A 13,772-nucleotide genomic window follows, 5' to 3' on the forward strand; every position below is an offset into this window, starting at 1 on the left:
CAATGGGACCCATGGAGCGACAGAGCCGTGTGGGGACGGCTGGACGTATGACCGCAGTGTCTTTGCCTCCACCATTGTCACCGAGGTGAGTGAGTGCTCCCTGCTGCTACAAAGGGACTGATCAAGGCCTGCCTTTATTTATTTATTTATTTATTTTTTACTAACAAGCGTTCTTTGCCGTGTTTTTTACTGACTAAATATAACAACAGTTGGCAACCTGTGCAGACCCACAGGCCAAGACTGGGGGGCACCAGGCACTATACAGACCCTGCAGGCCAGGATTGGGGGGTGCCACATGCTGCACAGACCCCAAAGTTGAGATCAGGGAGTGCTAGGTGCTGTGCAACCCCCTCTGAGGTCAGGACTGGGGGTTTTGGGCACTCTACAAACCCTAAGACCACAACCAGAGGGTGCCGGGTGCTGTGTAGTCCCTTGAGGCTGAGATCAGGGCAGTGCCAGGTGCTGTACAGACCCTCCAGACTGAGATTGGGGTGGGGGAGGCGGGGTGAGCCAGGCACATACAGATCCCTCAGGCTGAGATCAGGGCACACCGGGCATTGTATAGACCCCTGCCCCACCCCTTGGCTGAGATCAGGGCCCCAGTTCTTATTTCTCACTGACGGTATCCTTCCCCGGCAGTGGGACCTCGTATGCAGCTCCCGGAGCTTGAAGCAGATGGCTCAGTCAATCTACATGGCAGGGGTCCTGGTGGGCGCCGTGGTGTTCGGGAGCCTCTCTGACAAGTAAGAGCAGGCAGACATCCTGAAAGGGAGAACGGCCCCATGGACAGATACCCAAGCAGCCCCCAGAGACCTGGATTCAAGGCCCACCCCTTCCATAAACCCCCTCCAAGGCCTTGGGCTTATTTCCACCCTGCCTCAGTTTTCCCACCTGTGGAATGGGGACGGGAGCATCGCTCAGCCTCACTGGAGGAGGGGGTGGAGGGTGGGAAGAGAAATCCTGGAGGGGTCTGATGCTGAGGTGTTGGGAGACTGGAGGGACAGGGAAATTGAGAGAATGGGGTGGGAAAATGTTGAGGTTGGCATGCTGAGGGGATCGTTGGGGGCTTTATGTGAGCCAGGTACTGTACTGACCCCCAAGGCTGAGATTCAAGAGCACCAGGCACCGTACAGGCCTCCCAAGCTGAGACTGGCAGGTGCTGGGTGCTGTACAGACCTCCCAGGCCAAGATCAGGAGTTGCTAGGTGCCGTACAGCCCCCAGGCTGAGATCAGGGGGCACCGGGAGCTGTTCAAACCCCCCAGGCTGAGATCCAGGAGCACCAGGCACTGTACAGACCCCCAGGCTGAGATCAGGGGGCACTGGGCATTGTACAAACCCCACCAGCTAGGATCCAGGAGCACCAGACACTGGCCAGACCCCCACCCCCCAGAGGAGATTGCAGGGTGTTGGGCACTGGCCAGACGCCCCCCCTCCCCCCAAGCTGAGATCAGGGGGGCCAGGGTGGAGGGCAGGGCTGGCAAATCACCTACCTGGTTTTCCCCTGCAACAGGTTTGGCCGGAAGTCGCTCCTCATTTGGTCCTGCCTGCAGATGGCCGTCACGGGGTCCTGCGCCGCCTTCGCCCCCAGCTTCACCACCTACTGCCTCTTCCGCTTCCTCACGGGCATGGCTCTGTCCGGCATCAGCCTCAACTGCATGTCCTTGGGTGAGTGGTGGCCTCACGGGCCAGAGAGGAGGTGGCCGGGGTCTTGGCTGTGCCAGGTGCTGTACAAAACAACCCCTCTCCCGCAAACACGCATATTATTCCCTTCACCAAAGAGCTTGAAAAGGCTGGATCTACCACTGTCTAGTGGTATTCACCTGCTAGCACTACCCACGCTGCATCTGGAAGCTACCCAAAGCTTTAGGGCCCCAAGCTGAGCTGCCATATTCAGGACCTATCTAGGACAGGGGTCCTGAGCATTGGAGGCCCCCAAGCATGTTCCTCTTGCCCTAGTGTACCCCACTTCATGCCTCCCTGCTCCACAGGCAACTCCAGGAGGAGACACAAGATTTTTTTTTTTAAGGAAATATGGTAATATGGAAATATGGTATTTAGGAACCTGCCTACAGATGCAGGACTGATTAAACTGAACTACTGCGTCCTTAGTGAAAAAAATGGGATACTTATGACCAGGGATGGAGCCAAATCTTCAGCTCATTCCCCCTCCTAGACAAGCTCCAGGTTTAACCCTTTCATAGCTGAATGGTCAGCTGCTCAGCCAAAACCTGAAACCCTAGCTGCTGCTGAAAGCAGGACTGCCTGGGATGATCTAAGATTTTGAAGAGCTAAAAACAGTCCGCCAGGCTGCAGATTAGGAGGAAAGAGAGCAGGAGCAGCCACCAGACAGCAAAATGGCTGCGGGAAGGCTAGTCTGATGAGCAGAACATCAAGACCATAAAAGGAGGAGAGAGGGTCATTACCATCTGTGGAGGAACAATTTGTGGGTATCAAGTAGATGCTAACGAGCCACAAAGTCAATCAACTACCTCAGTGCTGCCTGAGTAGAAAATAAGCTCCCCCACTTAGGACACCCCCCGCAATTTTGGAAAGCTAATTTATTGGGGAGGGTCCCCCAATCTCAGCCTGGGCTCTATACAGCACCCAGTACTCCCAGTTTCAGCCTGAGGGGTCTGAACAGTGCCCAGTGCCCCCCTACCTCAACTTTGGAGGTCTGTACAGCACCTGGCACCCCCTGATCTCAGCTTGGGGGGGTCTGTACAGTACCCGGCACTCCCCAATCCTGGCTTGGGGGTCTGTGCAGCACCCGGTGCCCCCTGATCTCAGCCTAGGGGGTCTGTACAGTACCCAGCACCACCTAAGCCTAGCCTGGGGGCTCCGTACAGAGCCCTGCGCCCCCTGATCTTGGCCTTGGGAGGTATATGAGTAAATGCAGCGTTTAGTGGCTTAGCTACAGGCTGATGTGCCCAGCTGGCTTTGAGCTCCTAGATCACAGCCTGCAGCAACCGGCGACTCCTTTTCTCTCCCCAACCACAGCTGTCGAGTGGACACCTACCAACGTCCGGGCGGTGGTTGGCATGGTAACGGGCTACAGCTACAGCGTGGGGCAGTTTCTCCTGGCAGGGGTGGCTTACGTCATCCCGGACTGGCGCTGGCTGCAGCTGGCCGTGTCACTGCCCTACTTTGTCTTCTTCCTCTACAGTTGGTAAGTAACCCTCCCGGCCGGGCCCCCTTGCCGGCAGAAAAATCCACCTAGGAATCAGGCTGACTTCGTGGGGGCATAAGAGGGCAGAACCCAGGTGTCCGGGGTCTTTTACAGTAGACGTAATGGTCCTCAGTATGGGAAAGATCCCAGATACCATATTGTCACACACAAAACATGCCTCTAAAATATAAGGCGCTCGGTTTTTAGAAGGCCCCTTTCTGAACCCCTGGTGCATCTACACCTTGAAGGCTGTGCCCAGTTCTGGTCCCCACACCAACTCCAGAAGGTCCAGAGAAGGGCAACAAGGATGGGTCGCAGTACGGAGGGGCCTCCATATGAGGAGAGTAATGAGGCCAGGTCAGTTTAGAAACGAGATGCTTGAGGGAGGACAGGACACTGAGATGGGGGGATTTTCTACTCAGTGGAGAAGAGAAAGTCCATAGGATTTATTACTGATTGTCTCTCACCAGACGAGAACTAGGGGTCACAATGTGAATGTAGCAGGTAGCTGGTTTAAGACAAATACGGGGAATTTATCTATTTTTTACCCAGCGTGGAAGTAAAGGATGGAGCTTGTTGCCCCCAGATGTGGTGGAAGCTGAGAGCATAGCCAGGTCCCCAAAGGGACTGGACAAATCCTTGAAGCAAAGGGGCATCAGTAGTTACTGAGCATAGGATTTAGGGGTACAGCCCTTGAATCAGAACTCCCTAGACCCTAAATGCTGGAGGTTGCAAGTGAGAGAGGAATAGGGGAATAAAACTTTGGTCAGACCCACTCACTCTCCTGCCCAGCCTCCTCTCTCTGCTGCTGTGGGGCAGAGGAGATTGAGCCAGATGGACCTATGGCCTGAGCCATCCATGGCAATTCTTATGTTCTTATGTAAGGCATGAAAAGGGAAGGTGCGGGGCAAGGCTGGACACAAGCATGGGTGAACTGGGTGGCCACCCAGGGCCCAGACAGAAGGGAGCCCCGAAAATGGTAATTTTTAAATTATCATCATCATTATCTCTGGCAAAGGGGGACCCGATACTAAAAGTATTCTGAGGAGATCCTGGGGTCCTGCCTGGAGTCCCAGAGGTCACCACTAGTGGGCCGGGTCAGGGAGGGCAGGCTCTGATGGCTATCCACACAGACCTTGTACAGACATTCACTTTCTCCTGGGAGAGACACTGCTCTCCCAAGAGAAACTGCAGGTGTCCAGATGTTCAGGCTCCTTCTCCCAGAGTAAAAATGGCCACTCCAGGAGAAAAAGGACCTGGGTACAACCAGGGTTAAATTACTTCCAAGAGAGTCTCTCCTGGGAGAACTAAAGTCTAGGCTGCCCTATGCACTCTGTTATCTGTTGCCAGGCAGACTAAGGGAGCCTGCAGAGCATACTGACATGTGTGCACAACCCCCCTCCCCACCCCCTCTCCTCCAGTACATAGCATCAGCACTGTAAGCTCTCCACACTCCAGGGCTGCAGCATTCGAATGTCTGTACATGTGGCTCTGAGCAAGTTTTTCTGCCATGAGAGCAAATGTGGGAGAATTCTCCCAGGTTATTTGAATGTGTGTACCCAGCCATTGGTTTCCAACAGGTGGTTCACAGAGTCGGCACGGTGGCTGGCAACTGCTGGCCGGCTGGACCAGGCACTGAAGGCGCTGAAGAAGGTGGCACGCATGAACGGGAGGACAGAAGAAGCAGACAAACTTAGCATCGAGGTGTAGTATTGGCTGGGTCACATGGGCACCTTTTGACAAATAACAGTTCACAAAAGCAATAGAAATCCCCTCTTCCCTGCCACTAAGGGCTCACAGACCCAACCTCTAGAAATCACCTCTTTCCTGCCACTAAGGGCTCACAGACCCAACCTCTGGCATTGGCAACTAACCTACATCTTCCCTGGAAGAGTAACTGCCGTATTTCCTCACATACCATGCATTCCCAGATAAGATGCTGCCCCGCCCCAGGTTTGGGAAGGGAGAATGAAGGTTGGGGGGGGGGGGGTGAACAGAGAGATTGTCTTCTAACCAAACTGGTCAGAACCAGGTTCCTCTTTCAAGATGCGCACCCCCATTTTCAACTGCTAGTTGTCAGGAAAAAGGCAAGTGCGGTATGTGAATAAGTAAGGTATTTCTGCTAATTACCATACTTTCCCACATATAACACACCCTGAAATGTACCCTATTGTCTAGCATAAAACATGCCCCTAAAATGTAACACACACTCTATATTTGGAAGGCCCCCAAGACAGAAAAAATGTTCTTACCTTAGAGTTACAGGTAAATAGCTGAAGTCTGGGGTCTCTGGGGCTGGGGCCACAGGCCAAGTCTGACCCCAAATCTCGTCTTGATCCAGTGTGCTGCAGTCATGGGTTGGGAGCCAATCCGGCATGTTGGTGCTGGGACCAGCCAGCGGGGCTGTCCCAAGGATCATCCCAGGTTTTACTTCTGGTTTCAGCTGGTCAGTGGCAGAAACAGCTCTTACCACATTTCTTGTATATAATGCACTCTCCAATTCCCAGCAATTGGTTTTGTGGGGAAAAGCGTGAGAAAAATGTATGAGAGGAAATATGATGATACGACAAAACTCCAAAGCATTAGTCTGGCAGGATTTCTTTAAAAGAATGTGGAGCCTGGCTCCTGCTCAGCTGTTCCCTGATAACTGCCCATGTCCCCACTCCTATCCAGGAGTAAGGGAACAGATAGGTGGGCCCACATGGGGAGAGAATTGCGAGATCAGATGACATTTATCCTGGGATAAGAGCAGACACACGAGCAGTTAGCACAAAGTAACTGATGCACTGAGAAACCCCGCCCCCTTTCTCTCCCTGGCAAAATTTCTCCCATCAACCCTTTTTCTCCCCCTCAATGAAAACAGGTTTCCAGCACAGCGGAAATGTTTGCCAAAAACTGTGCGTGTGTTTTTCTTTTGCCCAAAAACACAGCTTCTTGTTCAAAAAAATATTTGGACCAAACTTGGCATTTAATGGAAAGCTGAGAATTTTTGTACGATTTTTTTTTAATGAAAAGGAGGGGAAAGGAAGCAAAAACTCTCTTTGACATTTCTGTTGGGATAAAGCACCAGTTTCAGCTCTGATCTCTGGTCGCCATGAGAACCGGCCAGTGATGAATGGCGTGCCATGCTGTGCGTGGGACTGCTGGCCAAGAAGGAATTTGTGTAGACGCTGCCAAAGATCAACCCAGCGTTTCCTCCTACCAAATGCCTTCTCACGGTGCACCAGGGCAGGCTGAGGCTGGTTGCCATGGTGATAATCAATAGAGTAACTCCCAAGCATGGAAATCAAGTCTATGTTGCAAGGGGTATTGTGGGGTTCCAGGGGGGTGGCAGGTCTGGGATTGACAGTGGGTCTAGCAGAGGTCCAGCGTCCCCAAATTTTGTGGCTGGCCACGCCCCCACCCTCCCTGGCCACGCCCCCTACTTCTAGGAATCTGCCTCCAGCCTGGCGGCCCGGTCTGGATATAGCCCACGGGGCTGTATCTTTGACACCGCTGCCCTTCTCGATTCATCTGTGCAAGAGGTTGTCACAAAAGCAAACCTCCAATCCTCTAGGAGGCACTCTTCCAATAGAGGTTGTCTTCCAAATGTAGGCCCCGCCTACTGCTCCCATTTGTGCCCCCAGTGGCCACAGGTGGTACTGCACCCCACCGGAGGCAGCAAGGGGCACTGTATGTTGCAGTGCAGCTCACCCACTAGAGGTAACGTAGGGGGCAGAGGGCAGGGAGCAGAACGCAGGGTAACAATGCAGGGAGCAGAAAGCAGAGCAGCAGATCAGGCAGAGTCAGCCCCCACCTGTATAAACCCTCCAGATCCTTTGTGTGACACCAACAGGTCTTGAGATCAAACCTGCGGAAGGAAATCTTGGCCCGATCCACCCACACGGCTGCTGACCTGGTGCGCACACCCGCTGTCCGACGGATCTCTTGTTGCCTGTGTTTCGTCTGGTAGGTGATTGGACTGTGGCTTTAAAAGAGGGTGGGGCTTTGCTGCTGCTCAGCTGTTCCTGGATAAATTGCCCATATGTCTACTCTTATCCGAGGAGCAAATAGCTGGGCCCACAATGAGAGAACCGCAGATCAGGTGACACTTATCCTGGGATAAGGGCAGACACATGAGTAGTTATCATAGAGGAACTGATACATTGGAAAGCCCCGCCCCCTTTCCGTCCATATGGCATGGTGTTCATACAGCCGCCCTCAGAGAGGTATGGATCCTGGGGCATCAGCTTGGATTGGCTTCCTGCTGTGCCAGGGGCTGTACATTAGGAAGACCTTGACTGTCTCATCAAGGGCTCCCAGGCTACACAGTCAGGAGGCAGCACAATCACCTCCAAATGTGGGAAACTGGGGCAGAGAAGGGCTTGAAAGGCCATACAAAGGCTTTGGCAGCAGAGAAGGAATGGACACCCAGAGCTGCTATGTGTGTTGTACCTCCCCAGTAGCAGCAGACGGTAGTGTACCATATTATCTGAACTACAACACACCCCTGAATATAATAGGCCCCCTGGTTTTGAGAGGTACAACAAAGAATTAAAAAAAGATTTTTCTAGAGTTATGGCTATATAGAGCAGGGACAGTCTCATCTTCACCTCACTCACCTTCCATTTCCTGCTTAACTGAAGCTGAAACTCTAGCTGTGCCCGATGGGTGGATTGATCTAGGAATGGGTGGATGTAGAAATCTGAAAAGAGCTAAAGAGCCCCCAGGACTGTGAAATAGGAGGAGAGAGACCAGAAGGAGCTAGCAGGTAGCAACAATGCCCCAAGAAAGGCTTGTGTGATTAGTGGAACATCAAGACCATTAAAAAGGAGAGCTAAATTGTTGACACTGGTGAGGTGAAGAGAAGCAAACTATTATATCCAGCTGCCTCAGTAGAAATGCAACAGCTACTGCGCCATACAGCTAGAATCAAAGCAAGTGGCTTCCATCTGGGAAAGAAAATCAGCCGCCCTAGTTAATATACACATACCCATTTTGGACAGGGGGACTGATTTTGGGGCGGGGGGGGAAAGGTGTGTATTGTATGTCAGAAATTATGGTAGCTTTCCCACCCCGCCACAACAGCGAGTGGTACGGCATGCTGTTAGCTGCTTTTCCCTTATAACCTGGGTTTTCTTTGGTGCTGTAGGTTCTCCACCAGCTTTGCGTACTACGGGCTGGCCATGGACCTGCAGAAATTTGGGGTCAGCATCTACCTGATCCAGGTCATCTTTGGGGCTGTCGACATCCCAGCAAAGCTGATCGGCTTCTGCGTGATCAACTTCATCGGCCGACGAGTCACCCAGGCCACGGCTCTCCTTCTAGCAGGACTGGCCATCCTGGCTAACATATTCGTGCCACAGGGTGAGGTCCTGATGCTGCAGCAATTAGCCTAGTATTATTTAAATTAGAAATGTGTGATATATGCATGCATTGGCCTATATCTTTAGCATAGCAACTTGTTATTTGAATTTTATATACACACGCACAAGCATGCACATATTATTATTATACCGAAGTGTGTGTGTGTCTACACACACACACCACAATTCAAGTGGTGTATATATTCACACAAATATATACACACACACCACAATTGAATAGCGTGTCAGACCCCAGTTGTGCATGTGTGTGCATACACACACACACACACAGTTCAACTGTATGTGTATATACATAATTGTATACACACACAAAAGTCAATCAATTGCTATGCTAATATATATGTATTTAAGTAACTAAATTAATTGGCTAACATAACATTTATAATAGTTATTCACCATAAATAATAATATATTAGCAGCAATGATAATATCAAAACCTGAAATAAAATAAATAATAAACATAGAAATAATTAAATGCAATTATTACGTAATGTAACATATCCTAGCTAATATAATTAAAATAACATGTTAAATATTTGACTAGCTGCATATGAGTCTATACAGCATATAGAAGCATTATTTTTACTAAATAATAATTATAGTAATAGCAATGCTAATTAAGAATAGAATCCAATGAAATCCAATACATAATATAGTGATAATTAAATGCAATGACTACATAATATAAAATATACTAGCTAATACAACTAAAACAACAGGTTATATATAACAATGGCTGTGTGGACTGATTCCACCTAAGAGAATATATTAGCTAATGTCCTATCATGTATAATTAATAAGAATAATGAAATTATCCAATGCAATTAAATGTGAGGAGCATATATGAAATCTTAGATTATATTATATATACTTAATAATAACTTATTTACAATAAATCAATAAAGTAACCATTTAACGCAATATGTAATAGCTAATGTAACATAACATCTAATGATTAATGAATGATTCACAATTCATTATAATGATAATGATAATATAATATAATATAATATAATATAGCTAGTTTGGAGCTGTCCAAATTCTGAGTGCCCGGGGGTGCTGGTCATACCTGTACTCTTGCTCCCCGCCAGCCCTACCCCAGCCCATGCCACCCCCAGGGCTGGGGGCAGGAAGTGGAAGCTGGAGGAGGGGGGGGGGGGAGCAGCGACCACCATGGACCCATGGGCTACACATTAACCCCGTGTGGGCTGCATGTATCCATTGGGCCACATGTTGGCCAACCCTACTTTGTGGGGGGGCTGTGAACAGGGCATGTGTAGCGTGATCCATGCCCTGTCCAGCCTTCATTGGCTCCCACCCTCATATCTCCGCAGACCTGCAAACCATGCGCACTGTTCTGGCTGTGTTTGGCAAGGGATGCCTCGCCGCCTCCTTCAACTGCGTCTTCCTCTACACCGGAGAGCTCTACCCCACTGTCATCAGGTAGGAAGAAGCCGCGACCAACTCTTGTCTCCTTGGGGGATCCCTGCAGGGGCTCTGGGTTGCCATCAGTGCTGGGTTTCGTCCACCTCAAGAAGGCCTGTGAGAGCATGGTAGCAAGCTCAGCCACCAGCGTCCCTCACATCATGGAGAGATGTGAAGCCAAGTGAACGCACTAGCTAATGCCAGATCTAATGATATGGCAGACCACATGCTACTGCTTCCTGCCAATTCCCAGTACCACCATAGGGTGGGTGGGTGGATGGATGGATGGATAGATGGATAGTCAAGGAGTTGGATACATGGGATGGATAGAAACACAGATGTTTTCCAGTGGAGGCTGGTAGACAGATATGCAAGGGGACGGACAGACAGATGGAAGAAGGTACATGTAAATGGAAAGATGGATAGATCGATAGATGGAGAAACAGATTTTCCAAAGCTTGGATAGATGGGTGGATGGAAATCCAGACATTTCCCGAGATAGGTTGATAGATAGATATGGAAGGACAGACAGAGAGTGCATGTGGATGGATGGATGGATGGAGAGTACATGTAGATGGGTAGATGGATGGACAGAGGGATGGACAGACAGTGAGTACACATGGGATGGATGGAAAGAGAGTCTATGAAGATGGGTAGACAGACAGATAGATGGATGAATATGGAGGACTAGCCAGATATGCAAAATACAGCCAATCAAGAGAACCCAACCCCAGCCCTGAACACCCATTCCCAGCCCTGACCGTGCTCCCCTCCTCCTGGCAGGCAGACGGGGATGGGTTTGGGGAACACCCTGGCTCGGGTGGGAGGCATCGTGGCTCCCCTGGTGCGTATGACCAGCGACTACTCCCCGTCTCTGCCACTGATCATCTACGGAGCTGCCCCCGTCATCTCCGGCATCGCCACCTGCTTCCTGCCCGAGACCCTCAACATGCCACTACCGGACACCATCGAAGACGTGGAGAGGCAGTGAGTTGTTCCTTGGGTTTCCCCTCTGACCCTTTGTCCGTCTCTCGGTTGGATTCTCCGCCCATGGCAACACGAAGCCAGATGGGGCGGGTTTCTTCTCCGTGGAGCAGCACTGGTTCAAAAGGGGATTATGTGAGGGAAGTCCCAGGGCTTGGGTACTGGGGCACGGTGGCAAATCCGGGGGCATTGCTCTCCCACGAGCCCCAGAGGCACAGGATCAAGTCTTGCCCCAAACTTATGTTGAAGGCTGATTCCATCTGACCACCAATGGTTGCTCCGTAATTCGAGTTGAGGAGCCAGAAATGGCTGGTGACATCACTTCCTTGTGGATCTTTGATTCCAGGAAGCTGCAGGCCATCGCCATCCCGGGGGCAGGTAGAGCTTTGACCTCCACTTTGGTGGCTGCCCTGGTGGCATTATTATCAGTGGCAAAGGGAAACTTGGAGATGTAGGGGTGGGCGTCATCCCTCTCCCAACCCTTTCTTCTCTTTCTTCCCGGTCCAAGAAGATGCAGTGAGATGAGGTGGAAAGACACCATCCAGCAGCCGTCCCAGCCAGATCCTCACAAGGAAGTCCTGTGAGAAGAAAAGCCAAGACTCCTCTGGCATTCAAAAGCAATGAGTTGGGCCAGTCAACAAGAAGAACGCCCTCACGATGTGCCCGCTTGGGGAAGAGGAAATTCCTGGGAAATCCCAGAAAAGCCAATAAAAATAGTTCCTTATTTTGCCTTCCAGATATCTAAGCCACTGAGAAACCTTAGAGGGCCAGCCGGGCCCCAAAGGACAGTGCCTATTTAATAAAAACGCAGCCGATCACAGCCTCCCGATGGATTGTCCCAGTGGCTTTTCAACCACGGAGCACAGTGAGCACCACTAAGGGGCTCACAATGAGTGTAAAGGGGCAACCGAAGGGCAAGCCGGTTGTGCCGGTTTCCCCTCCCATGCCTGGTCTATCTAGACCAGTGGTGGTCAAGCTTGGGGGCAGGAGCTGCTGCCAAGAGGCAGCTCCATCCTCTATCTATCCATCTAGATGTAAACCCCTCCATCCATCCACCCACTCCCCCATCCATCTACAGACACCTCTCTAACTTCCTTGATATCTAGTCCCATCCATCCATTCAAACATCTCCCTTGCTCTCCACCCAACCATAGAGTCAACCCTTTATCTATTCCAAAAACTGCCCCCACCCATCCATCCATCCACCCACCCATCATTTCTCCAATGTCTTTACACAGCCTTGGGTAGCAGAATAATGGCCCATTATCACTACAGGACCATGAACATTATTATAGTTCATTCCTGTCCCATGGCGTTCTCCTTTCCATCATATGCCCATCCCGAAGGGGCCCCAGTCTTGGCCTGGGGGTTCTGCGCAGCACCCAGCGCCCCCTGATCCTAGTCTGGGGGTATGCACAGCATGCCCAGCACCCTCCGATCTCAGCCTAGGGGTCTGTAGCACCCAGTACCCTCCATTGCAGACTGGGGGGGGGGGTCCGTACAGCACTCAGTGCCCCCTGATCCCAGTCTGGGGGGTATGCACAGCACCCAGCACCCTCCGATCTCAACCTGGGGGTCTGTAGCACCCAATACCCTCCAATCCAGGGGGGTCTGTGCAGCACCTGGCACCCCCTGATCCCAGCCTGGGGGGGTCTGTACAGTGCCCAGCACCCCGTAATCCCAGCCTGGGGGTCTGTACAGAACTTGGTGCCTCCTGATCCTGGCCTGGGGGGTCTGTACAGTGCCTGGCACCCCCCAATCCCACCTGAGGGGTCCAATGGATGAGATCCGATGATGAAGTGTCTGATGGAATAGTGGCTTAGCCCCACCCCCTCAAGGCAGTGATGCCCAATCAAGTTACACCAAGAGGCACATCTGGAGTGGACTAGACCTCCCAGGCCCAGCCAGCCTCAGGCCCAGCGTGTCGGGTGCTGTACATGCACATCCCACCCCCTCGGCAGAGCCCGTAGTCCCACAAAGAAAAAGGGGCAATGGAAAGGGAAGCGATTTCCCAGGACGGCAGGGCTGGGAGCAGGGATCCTGGCTCATCACTGGCTGCCCAATCTACTAGGCCAAAGCATGCTCTTAAAATACCGTATTCTCTCATATACGATGCACCTAGGAAGAAGATGCCCCTTGCTTTCAAAAGATGGGGGAAGGGGGAAAAACTCTGTCTTTAGAAACTGCAGTTACTGTGTTTCCTCATCCACATTTCTATTTCCAGAAGCCGCGTTTGGGGGGAAAGGACTCACGTTGCATGCTTGAAAATATTGTATGCCTAGATAGACTTGCACGTTTGGGTGTTGGGATTAGGCTGAGGTCGAAATTTCAGCTGCACGAAGCTGACCCAGGACCTGAAATCAGAGCGCCTCAAGGCCACGATCTCCTACCACTGACCCCCAGCCCAGGTCACCTATTACATCGCTATCGTGATCGCACCCCGAGACCCACCAAGCCCCAGGGCCCCAGAAGCTGTACCCCAAGGGAAGAGGAGACATTCCCACGTCCCTACGATCATCCTGCCATGGCCAAAGCGCGGTAGTATGCCTCAGTTTCCCCATCCCCATGTCTGCCTTGTCTGTTGAATTGGATCCTTTTCCAAAGAAGAATTTTCCCTTCCCTTCATAAACTTGGCACGATGGGTGTCCCGATCCCGCCTGGGGGGTCTGTGCAGTGCCAGGGCATCTCCGACCTGAACCTGGGGAGTAGATACAGCACCCAGCACCCCCTGATCTTGCCTGCAGGGGTCTGTACAGCACCTGGCACCCCATGATACTGGCGGGGGGGGGCTGTACAGCACCCAGTGACCCCAATCCCCATCCGGGGGGGG

At 51.6% G+C, this 13,772-nt stretch overlaps 1 protein-coding gene across 1 annotated transcript in view; it reads left to right on the forward strand.

The window, feature by feature from the left end:
- The window catches only part of LOC102379157, a 24,115-nt gene extending 12,449 nt beyond the window's left edge, over positions 1 to 11,666 (forward strand). Inside the window, 11 exon segments of the mRNA XM_025193559.1 lie at positions 1 to 85; positions 640 to 743; positions 1,512 to 1,666; positions 2,999 to 3,167; positions 4,748 to 4,871; positions 5,509 to 5,613; positions 7,003 to 7,115; positions 8,299 to 8,513; positions 9,868 to 9,976; positions 10,742 to 10,945; positions 11,451 to 11,666. The exon segment at positions 1 to 85 is cut by the window's left edge and continues 32 nt beyond it. Of these exon segments, the coding sequence (XP_025049344.1) occupies positions 1 to 85; positions 640 to 743; positions 1,512 to 1,666; positions 2,999 to 3,167; positions 4,748 to 4,871; positions 5,509 to 5,613; positions 7,003 to 7,115; positions 8,299 to 8,513; positions 9,868 to 9,976; positions 10,742 to 10,945; positions 11,451 to 11,526 (1,459 nt within the window). The 3' untranslated portion in view covers positions 11,527 to 11,666.
- The last annotated feature ends 2,106 nt before the right edge of the window (positions 11,667 to 13,772 follow it).

The sequence above is a fragment of the Alligator sinensis genome, unplaced genomic scaffold (genome assembly GCF_000455745.1).
Source record: "Alligator sinensis unplaced genomic scaffold, ASM45574v1 scaffold1318_2, whole genome shotgun sequence".
Taxonomy (NCBI): domain Eukaryota; kingdom Metazoa; phylum Chordata; order Crocodylia; family Alligatoridae; genus Alligator; species Alligator sinensis.